This window comes from Cotesia glomerata, linkage group LG9 (genome assembly GCF_020080835.1).
Source record: "Cotesia glomerata isolate CgM1 linkage group LG9, MPM_Cglom_v2.3, whole genome shotgun sequence".
Classification (NCBI taxonomy): domain Eukaryota; kingdom Metazoa; phylum Arthropoda; class Insecta; order Hymenoptera; family Braconidae; genus Cotesia; species Cotesia glomerata.
In genome coordinates, this window is record NC_058166.1 from 17,778,861 (window position 1) to 17,791,045 (window position 12,185).

The 12,185-nt window shown below is 26.3% G+C and overlaps 1 protein-coding gene across 2 annotated transcripts in view; it reads left to right on the forward strand.

Moving 5' to 3' along the window:
* Positions 1-12,185, forward strand: part of LOC123271653 — a 100,957-nt gene that overhangs the window by 70,950 nt on the left and 17,822 nt on the right. For both annotated transcript variants that reach the window (XM_044738036.1, XM_044738037.1), the window contains exons 6-7: positions 4,489-4,692; positions 7,955-8,224. In XM_044738036.1, coding sequence (XP_044593971.1) covers positions 4,489-4,692; positions 7,955-8,224 — 474 coding nt within the window. The remainder of the gene's footprint in view (positions 1-4,488; positions 4,693-7,954; positions 8,225-12,185) is intronic.

The window sequence follows — 12,185 nt, forward strand, 5'->3', positions numbered from 1 at the left end:
AATTAACATTTAAAAATTTTTTATCTGAATTTTGCGCATTTTTACGACGCATTTATGATAAAAAATGTCATGAAAGGAAAAAATAAAGATTTTAATAGATTTTTTACCTTTAAAAATTGGAAAAAATATTGACTTTTATGTTTTTGGATAAAACTTCCATTCTATCTTTTTTTGATGATTTTAATATATCTTTTTTTTGAAAAATACATAAAAAACGAATAATTAGACGAAAAATTGATCAATTTGTTCAAAAAAGTTGGAAAAAATATTGACTTTTATATTTTTGAAAAATACATAAAAAACGAATAATTAGACGAAAAATTGATCAATTTGTTCAAAAAAGTTGGAAAAAATATTGACTTTTATATTTTTGGATAAAAATTTCTATTCTATCTTTTTTTTGATGATTTTGATAAATTTTTATTTGAAAAATACATAAAAAACGAACAATTAGACAAAAAATTGATCAATTTAATAAAAAAAAAAAATTTATAACCAAAAATAGTATTCTTAAAAAAACGATCTTTATTTCTTCCGTGACAAGATTACGCGCACGTGTACGATCCGAAGAAACTAAACTAAAAAATGAACACTCTATCAAAGAAAGCAGCAATCATTTCGATCTAACGTCTAAAGTCTTGAGTTTCCTCTCGAGTCTCGAATATCCAAAAAATCCATAAATCCCTTCACCCTTTCATCACAAGCTGACAATAAAAATAAAAATAAAAAAATAAGAATAAAAAAATAAGAATAAAATGTTCATAGAGAATTGTCAATACTCACGTCTAGATGACAATTGGTACACACGAATAGGCAGCCAAGTGGTTAAGGGTAGAACAAAAGTCCCAACATATAGTATCGAGGTTTTGTGGATTGTCGAGTGTTAGTGCCAGTAAAAAACTGAGCAAAGAGAAAAAGATAAAAAGAGAAGAGACGGTGGCATGGGTTGTTGTTGTTGCTGTAAAAAGAAGAGGTAGACCAAGTGGAACGCTCGCTGGTATACTCGGTAGTTCACGGAGGTCAGACGAGGTGATCTGTTGATGGTAGCACAGGAGAGTCCGAGCTGCCGAGGGCATGTAGACCGGAAGTAACGTCACACCCGCGTGGTTCTCAATGCGCATACCGGATGTGTGGCATCGGCTCCCCATCAGAGTCATCAGCATTCATGATTCCCAAGCATATTGCGTTAGTCTGTAGTCTGTCGCTCTTTATCATCACCAACAGGTGGACTCTTCCCCAAATCTCAAACTATTTTTTAATTTTCAAACATTCTTTTCTGTCCATCGACATTTCGTACCACCAAATCTGGAAAATTACTCGACAGTCATTCACCATTAGTTACACTTTTATTCTCCAGGGGGATTATTTTATGGAATTGGGTCTTTGAATTCTAATTTATAATAATATGTCTTCAATAAAATGATCATAAAGTTTCAAAATTTTATTTTTTCAATCAAAATGATTTATTAAAAATTAATTTTAATGATTTTTGATCAGTTACTTATCCAAAAACTCCAATGATTTATAGAACTCGGTCTCTTGATTCTAATTTATAATAATATCCCGAGTCAGAATAATAAACCTATATGAGCCTACATAAACCTACATGAGCCTACAGAATAATTTTCAATTGTTTTGGTCGATATTATTCAATTTATAAATTGAATTTTTAAGTTTTTTTATCAATAAATTTTTAGTTACTATTTAAATTTATTTATATTGTACTATTTAATATTGGTATAAGTGTATTTTGCGAGGTTATATTGATCAATCAAAACAATTAAAGAAAAATATCGATCAAAACAATTAAAAATTGTCCTGTAGGCTCATGTAGGCTTATGTAGGTTCATTATTCTGACTCGGGATGTCTTTTATTAAACTTTATATTGTGCAAAACTATCATAATATTAAAAAATTTTATTGCGACAGTAAAAATTGTTTATTAAAGATTTATTTATATTGATTTTTGATCAGTTACTTATCCAAAAAGTTCAATAATTGATGGAACTAAGATCTAGAATTATGCATTTTAATTATTTATGATCAGTTACTTATTCAAAAACTCTAATAATTCATAGAACTAGATCTTCTAATCCTTATTTCTAATAATATGTCTTTTATTAAACTTGATTTTCTGCAAAATTATTAAAAGATTCTAAAATTATATTTTGACAATTAAAATGGCTTATTAAAAATTAATTTCAATAATTTTTGATTAGTTACTTATCCAAAAACTCCAATAATCCATCGAACCAGGTCTCTTGATTCCAAATTCTAATAATATGTCTCTCATTAAACTTGATTTCGTGCAAAATGATCTAGAGATTCAAAAATTTTATTTTGACAACAAAAATAATTTATTAAAAATAAATTATAATGATTTCTGATCAGTTACTTGTTCAAAAACTCTAACAATTCATAAAACTAGATTTTTATATAATAAAATTTTTAATAATAAAATTCAAAATTTTATTATTACAGTTAAAATTATTTATTAAAAACTTATTTTTAATAATTGTAATGATTTTTGATCAGTTACTTATCCAAAAACTCTAATAAATCTAATCTTATCCAAAAAGTTAAATAGTTTATGGAACTAAGATTTAAGATTTGTATTATTTGCAAAATGTCTTTTATAAATCTTAATATAATGCAAAATGATCAAGAGATTTCAAAATTTTATTGTAACAGTTAAAATCATTTATTAAAAATTTATTTATATTAATTTTTATGATTTTTGATCAGTTACTTTTCCAAAAACTTCAATTATCCACAGAACTAGATGTCTTGATTCTAATTTCTAATAATATGTCTTTTTTTAAACTTAATATTGTGCAAAATGATTATAATATTCCAAAATTTCCTTGTTACAGTAAAAATTGACTATGAGAAATTTATTTATATTAATTTTAATGATTTTTGATCAGTTACTTATCCAAAAACTCTAATAATTCATAAAACTCTAATAATTTTAAGTCTTCTGATTCTAATTTCTAACAATATGTCATTCATTAATTTTAATTTGATGCAAAATGATTAACTTTTCTTGTTTTTTCAATAATAAAACTTAGATTCTAATTTTTTCTGAATTTAAGATAAAAATGATTAATAATTGATATATTTAGATAGTTCAAGCGGATGTTTAGAATTGAGGAGATTATTTTATCAAATGACTCTCTAGAAAATCATAATATATCAATTAAATTAAAAATCTAATCATTTTAATAATTTTCTATCAATCATTAATTCAAAAAACTTTAAAAATCTATAAAATCTTCCATTTTTAACCCAACTACTCTAAATAATACCTAAAAAATGAAATTCTAGTCAATTAAATGACATTCTAATTAAATTTTATCCTTAAAAAATATTAAAATTGACTGTTGGACTTTTGTATATTGTAAATAAATAAATATAACATAAATTAAATTAAATTTTAGCGGATTGCAAAAATAAAAGGACCTGAATGTTAAGTACAAACTATTTTAGACTCACCTGTCTAGATATCCTTAAGCATACTCGTTGAATATAATAATTCTCGTTATCTCTGGACTGTGATGATATTTGTGAGTATGTGTTAGTTGTAGCTTGTGGCATAGCAGTGAAGCGAGAGAAGAGAGCATAAAAGTGTCTGTTAACAATACTGTAAAGAAATTACTTGGTCAAACATCCAACCGATCCTCAAACACGTCGGGCTCCTTTGATCGTCGCCGTTAGGAGTATTCCTTTTTTACACTCATTTTTGTTTTTACACACCTATATTAATATAGTACAACATATTAAATAAAATAAAATATTTAAAATTTAGTTTTTTTATTTAAAACGTCGCATGGTTACTTTGTTAGATCGGTGCGTTCCGTTTCTACGAATCGACGCCGGTTTTTCATTCATCCAGCCAGTGACGGTGATGATTCTTTTGTTCATGCTTTTTCATGTTGTATGTTGTACGTTCATGTATGATGATGATGTACGCAACTATTGCGATTCAACGGCGTTACTTTATTCAATTGAATTTCGCGTTAACTGATTTTAGATTATTTTGTTTCATTGTTATTTTTTTTTCTGGTTTTATTGTTGAATAATAACCTGTAAATCTTGCTGGTACTATAATTTTGTCATACAGGTCATACTTTTCATCCACGTTTCATTTCCTAGAACAATTATTTGTTCTCATTTTATTTTTATTATTAAAAAAATTTTTATTTTAATAAAAAATTAAAATAACTGTTTTATTTTTCAAAAGAAAAATTTTTTTTCTCAATTTTGAATTTTTATACTTAAAAAATTTTTAAAAATCTTGAAGTTTATAATTTTATAATTTTTGGTAAAATTTTAAAAGATAAAAAATTAAAGAAGTAATTTTTATTGTTTAAATTTTGATATTTTGACAAAAAATTTTTTTTGGGTTATTGAAAATTTTAAAATTAATTCTTGTAAATTTTCTTCTTTAAATACTTATTAATGATAATTTTTTATCTATAATTTCAGATCCAAGACAATGGTCAGAAACGGCAGTATCTCATTGGCTCCATTGGGCAATTAGAGAATTTTCGCTAGAAGGTGTAGCAATGCAACCTTGGCAACATATGACCGGTAAACAAATATGTGCAATGGGCAAAGAATCATTTATTGCACGTGCTCCAGCATTCATGGGTGATATTCTTTGGGAACATTTGGAACTACTCCAAAAAGGTTAATTTATTATTAATACACTAGATAAATATACATTTCATTAAATTTTACTATTTATCATTCTTACTTTTATTTATTAGCATTATTATTTTTTTTTAAATGATTATTATTATAAAAAACAACTATTAAATTAATAATTGTTTTTTATTTCTTCTTCAATGAAAAAAGACTATATATTTTTTTTTTATTTCTTCCTTATTAAAAAAAGTTATTTAAAAATTTTTATAATTAATTTTTATCAATATTATTTTTTAAAAAATTGATTTTTATTTTTTTTTCATTAAAAGAAGACTATATCTTTATTTTTTTTATTTCTTCTTTGCTAAAAAAAAATTTTTATAATTTATTATTATTATTAATATCATTATTATTTTTTTAAAAATTGTTTTTTATTTCTTCTTCATCAAAAGAAGACTGTATGTTTAATTTTTTTATTTCTTCTTTGTTAAAAAAAATAATTAAAAAATTTTTATAATTATTATTTTTTAAAAAATTGATTTTTATTTTTTTTTCATTAAAAGAAGACTATATTTTTATTTTTTTTTATTTCTTCTTTGTTAAAAAAAAATAATTAAAAATTTTTTAGTCATTATTATTATTAACATCATTATTTTTTTTTTTTAATTGTTTTTATATCTTCTTTAATGAAAGAAGACTATATATTTATATTTATATTTTTTCTTTGTTAAAAAAAAAATTATTTAAAAATTTTTATAATTTTTTGTTGTTATTATTATTGTTTTATTAATAATTTAAAGTAAACAAAGAAGAAATGAATTTTTAAAAAAACTGAAAAAAGAAGAAATAAAAATATTCTTTGTTTGTCTTTAATTACAAGGGGAATTTTTAAATGATATTATATATTACGTATAACATGACATATAATTATAATTACGCTTTACGGGAACAAATTAATGACATCATTAAAATGTATAAATATTAGACAAATAAAAGTCGAAATATATACGACGCAATATAATAAATCTCGATCAGGTCAAGAGATAGCACCTGGATACCGTGAGCCGGAAACGATCAATCCAACAGATTGCAATGAAAGAAGCAGCCCATATTATTTTACTTTTTTTTATCCAGCGCCTGCCCCCTCCTCCCCCGCTCTCATCTATCGGTCTTAATAAATATTTTATTTCGTTTCATTAATTTAAGTCCTAATGTATAATGTAAGATTCCAGCTCGCAAATTATTTATGAGAATAACGAAATCTTTAACTTCCTTTGCATTGTATGAATTGGAAAAAGATCGCATTTCTTGAATTTTTACTATTGTCATTATTATTATTACAAATTTTCAAATAATAAAAATTTTTTAAAATTATTGACAATTTTTTTGGTAATTTTCTTTACATAAAAAAATTAAAAAAATTATTAGATATTAATTTTTATATAAAAGTTGGATTAATTAAAAAAAAATTGTATCAATTATTGTAATTGTTAATTTAAAAGTTTATAATGATTAATGACAATGAAATAGAAGTTAAAAGTTAATAAAACAAACAAAAATGAAGAAATGATAATAATAAAATAATAAAGGTGAAAAATCGCGTGATGGTATATGGCAATTGCCGTTGATTTCTTCAAAGGGAACGGATATTAAGAAATAATGCGAAAATAAAAATTAGATAGATGAGTATAGATATATGAATTGCAGAAAAAACCGTCCGCGATAGCCTTCATGAATTGTTAGAGAAACTTTTTGTCGTTTCGCTTTCCTTCGTCTATTATTAATTTAATACTTTATGACTCTGTAATTAAAACAATAACTATTGGTTTACTGATTACAACAAAAATTATTAATTAAGTAGTTACTGAATTTCAAAATTCATAATAACTAGCGATCTCGCAGTCACTATGTGACTGCTGTGAATTGTGAACTGTAAATAAATAAAATTTTGCTTTATTACGTAATGACGTTTGTTAAATTACACTTTACTTTCTTAAATATTGACGTTTTTGAAGATATAAGCCCATCCCGATGTTACACTCATCGAGACCTTTCATTTAAGTACCCACATCAATTTTTCATACATTTCATATATTTATATATATGTATATATGAAAAATATATAAAAAATTGATGTGGGTACTCAAATGAAAGGTCTTCATAATTGTAATGTCAAGGTGAGCTTATATCTTTACAAATGTCAATAGTTCACGAGATACAAGGTAATTTCTTAACTATTGACATTTTTAAAGATATAAGCTCATTCTGATGTTATACTCATCGAGACCTTTCATTTGAGTACCCACATGCATTTTTGATATATTTTTCATATATACATATATCGCGTTACTGATGCCATAAGGGCGTATCCCGAAAAAAATACCCTTGAAAAGAGATAAGGGCGTATAAAAAATTTTTTTCCGGGAATCGACGTAGTTATGTCTGAAACGGGCAGAAATGTAAAAAAAAAAATTTGGTACGTCCTTATGGCACCCAGGCTACCTACCGGGAACCATAAGGGCGTACCAAAAAAATTTTTTTTTTGGGAAACAACGTATTTTTACTTGAAACGCGTAAAAATGCCAAAAAAAAATTTTTTTCTCATTTGAAATTTTTTGGTATGCCCTTATGGCACCCGGGGTACCCATTGGGAGCCATAAGGGCGTACCAAAAAATTTTTTTTTCGGGAAACAACGTATTTTTACTTGAAACGCGTAGAGATGACAAAAAAAAATTTTTTTCAAATTTGAAATTTTTTTAGTACGCCCTTATGGCTCCCAGTAGGTACCCCCGGTGCCATAAGGGCGTACCAAAAAATGTAAAATTTGAAAAAAAATTTTTTTTGTCATTTCTACGCGTTCTAAGTAAAAATACGTTGTTTCCCGAAAAAAAAATTTTTAGTACGCCCTTATTGCTTCCGGTAGGTACCCTGGGTGTCATAAGGGCGTACCAAAATTTTTTTTTGCATTTCTGCCCGTTTTAGGCATAACTACGTCGATTACCGAAAAAAATTTTTTGGTACGCCCTTATGGCACCCGGGTGCCATAAAGGCGTATAATAGACTGATACGCCCTTATGGCATTTGTAACGCGATATGTAATATATATAAAATATTTGAAAAATTGATGTGGGTATTCAAATGAAAGGTCTTGATAAGTGTAACTTCGGGATGAGCTTATATCTTTAAAAATGTCAATAGTTCACGAAATACAAGGCGATTTCTTGATTATGTATCTAGAGAACGATTTTTTTTTTTAAATTAAGTATAATAAATAATGAATTTTTTTTTTTTTTTTTTTTGCAGAAGATGAAGTAGACAAAGCGTCGTTGGAGAATATGCCAGCAAATTTGTACGAAAGCGTATGCGTGCCTGACCTGGGGGATTTTTTGGGTTACCAAGGAGCCAACAATTCGGTAACAACAGCAGTTACCACAACAAACCCACCGGAACTCAAGAGTCCAGCCACTCCAGCAAGTTCAATTACCTCGACCTCATCAATCCCACGGAGTGGTCCACCGTCGATCCAGTCCCCAATAAACGCCCCGCCGATTCCAAGGCCCTACCACAATGACAGTAAGTACCTTTACTTTAATAATTATTTTTATATTTGTAACAATACAATGCAACGCTATTTGTTTTCATCGAAAATTGGGGTACAGACAAGGGGGTATAAATATTTTTACTACCTTAAACGTATGATCACGTAGATATTTTAACTTGGGCTGAGACTGAGCCCATAAATGGCTAGTGTGACGCCATAGGGTCGTTTATGGTATCGGGTTTGAAGCAATTGTTAACCGTCCAGAATTATTTGGCGTATGATATGTGAATTTTAATCGGATTTAAATTTAGTATTTTAATTTATTTTTTATTTATAACTCGGGTTTATTTTTTTCAACGTCAAAAAATATTACATATTGATATTTATTATTATTAATTTATAAATTACACTTTTGATATTTTTACTTGAATAATTTTTTTTTAATTAATTTTTTCTAAAAAGTTTTTTTAAAAAATTTAAATTTTAATAATTATCAATAAATTTATCTAAAAAAAAAATTAAAAATTTTATTTTTTCTAAATTTAGTTTTTTAATTAAAATTTTTTGTTTATTTTTTCTGAAAAAAAAATTTCAAGAAATTTTAATAAAAAATTTAAATAATTTAGATAAAAAAAAAAAATTTCCGATAAAAAATCAATTTTTTTTATTTTCTCAAAAAGAAAATTCTTTTAAAAAAATTTTTTTAGATCAAAAATTTTTTTTTATACTTAGTTTTCCATTTTTCCAACTTTTGCTTAAATTTTAATAATTAAAAAAAATTAACCCAAAATTTTTATAAAAAAAAATTTTATAAATCAATCAAAAGTTCTCTAAAAAAATATTTTTCCTGTAATTTTTTTCCTGAAATAATTCAAGTAAAAAATAAAAAAAAATTATTTTCCATGCACAAATATAAAAAAAAGTATAATAATTATTAAACAAGTTTTTCTGGTGCATCTGCCAGCATCCTCCCTCAAAAAAGCTGTTGGAGAAAGTCCCCAGTAGCTCAATAACTAAAAGTTTAATTCATCCTCAAATATGGAGTACATTATTGTATATACTATATATATACATACACATATATCTCCTCCTACTTTGAGCAAGCAAGAAGTGAGCAACAATGAGTTAAAGAAATTTACGTTAGCGAGGGGGCATTTCAATTTTAAGGAGTGAGGAACTATTTTTTAAGGGAGGAGCACTTGAGGACATTATAAAGCTGTATCTTAAACGTCCCCTCTTATATATCTATATATAATATATAATATATAATATATATTACTCCTTACTACGTTTTAGCTGTCTCTATTCCGAACTAAAAATATCTAAGGGTGGTCCCACAAGACTGGGACCAACTTCCGGTTGTAATACGAGCTCTAAAGTTGAATCGTAAGGTAGAACCCCTCCTATCGCGCTCGGGAAGAATATGTATTTTTATATGCATGTATAAGCGTGTGTGATTGTCAGTAAATTTTATTTAATACTTATGGTAGTGTAGCGCACAACATCAAGACGTCTTACGATATATTTGTTAAGAGCGCTATTGCGTGTCGGGTTTAGCAATGAGATGTTGCTTTGTAGTTATCGCGTGGATAGGAGAGAGTCTACGAGTATTCTATTGGTTTAGTATATAGTATATATATAGTATACCATGTAGTTTTAGTTATATATATACGAGTACTTTGCTTATATTATTGCTTTACCTTACGCCATGTGTATGTTGGATCAGTCGATTATATAGAGAGGGATTTGAGAGGCAAAGAGGTTTTTCAGAATGGTAGGCTATCGACGCTCTTGAATGAATGCCGAGGATGAATGAATGAATACAACCTGCGCGAAAGAAGAAAAATCTCTGAATTCTTTTTTTTTTTTTTTTTAGTAATATTAATCATAATAATTTTTCATCGAAAAATTGATAAATAATAATAACTTACAACCTTGCTATAAAAAATTAAAATTTTGCTTTATTAAATAATGAATTTTGTTAAATTGGACTTTATTTTCTTAAATATTGACGTTTTTAAAGATATAAGCTCATTATTATGTTACACTCATCAAGAGCTTTCATTTGAGTACCCACATGCATTTTCATATATTTTTCATATATTCATATATGTAAATATATAAAATATATGAAAAATTGATGTGGGTACTCAAATGAAAGATCTTGATGAGTGTAACATCGGGATGAGCTTATATCTTTAAAAATGTCAATAATTAAGAAATTATATTATATTTTGTCAAATTATGATATTTTTAAAGATATAAGCTCATTATGATGTTACACTCATCAAAAGCTTTCATTTGAATACCCACATGAATTTTTTATATATTTTATATATTTCACAAATATCAGAAATATCATATATATAAAATATATGAAAAATTGATATGGGTACTCAAATGAAAGGTCTTGATGAGTGTAACATCGGAATGAGCTTATATTATTAAAAATGTCAATATTTCCCAAGTCGAGACCTTTATTATAATAATAATAATATTATAATTTTTCTTTTCTTAAAGATTACTAAGTGAATTTTTTATTATTAAAAAAAAAATTTTTTTTTTATGTTGAAGTTTTAAATTTTTGCTAAAATATCAATGATTTATTATTATCATTGATATTCTTAATTTTTTAAAAACTTGATTATTTTTTTCTTCTACTTTTATTTATTTAATAAAAAATTTGATTGCTTTAAAATTTCATAAAAATTTCTTCTTAATTTTCATGAAAAAAAATTCAATGAGTTTTTACATTTTACTATCGAAAAAAAATTTATATTTCACCTGTATTAATCCCACTGCCCTGAACGTATCAAAACACACTAAACCCATATTTATTTAAGAAAAAAAAAACGTAGACTATATAATGAATGTCCGTATATTTTCCCGTATAATTCATGACGAAAAATCCAACAGGTACAAAAGTGAACATAATGCCCGAAATAATCGCAATGCCCAAATATGATATTTAAGTAAAGTAAAAAGCATAATAAATAATAAAAAATAAAAAAGAAGAAAAAATACATATAGTCCGAAGAGAAAGAGGATTATTGAAGTACTCGTGGGGTGGAAGAGAAGAAAAGAATAAGAAGACCTAAAAAATAATAATTTTAAGAATAAGTATCGTCCCTTTTTATCTCATGCTCATTGTATGTGTCCAAGTCCCAACTCTGGGGCGTCTGTCTACTGCAGAGCGGGTCTGGGCCTGAAAGAGGCACGAGGCCTGAAAGGGGAAGGAGAAGGGAGGTAGCTTCCGGTCTCTCTGTATCACGTGCGAGCCACCGTACAAGTACTCCCCTGTCGAGAACTTCTCCCTGACATCCGGTCTTGCTCTCCTCTACCACACTCTTTACTTGTATCGCCCCTCCTTATCGTCACTTCTGTCCTATAACTATTCCAAATATAATACTCTATAATATAATAGGAAGCCTTTTTTTTTTTTATTTTTTATCATTGCGATAGATAATTCATTTTTATCCGGACCACTGATTACTATAATTATCTATTCCACTAATTTTGACTTATGGTCATCTTGTGAGTTCGGAAATCCTTGTATTAATCTTTGGCTACTTATTAAAACCTCCGACGTAATTAAAGAGGACGATTCTTATTTTTTTTCTCCTTTTATTTAATGGAAAATTTTTTTACCAAATAATTATTTTGTTCCAAGGATACTTTTTTTTTTTTTTTTTGTATTATTCGACTATTTATTTTATTTGCTTTAGTAAAGTATCGACTTTCTTTGTTAAGTCAAATATTTAGTCGCTGGAATATATTATAAAAAATAATTCTTTAGTCAAGGTAATGTTTACTTCTACAAATCAAACTTGACTTTGAGATTTTGGAGAAAATTTTATTCGCTCAGAAAATCTGAAAAATAATTAATAATTATTTATATTGTTTTTTGGAGCAAAATTTTTAGAAATATTCTTGTTTAATAATTAACTGTTTAATTAATTTATTAGGAGCACTTGAAATTACTTGACTGTGTCG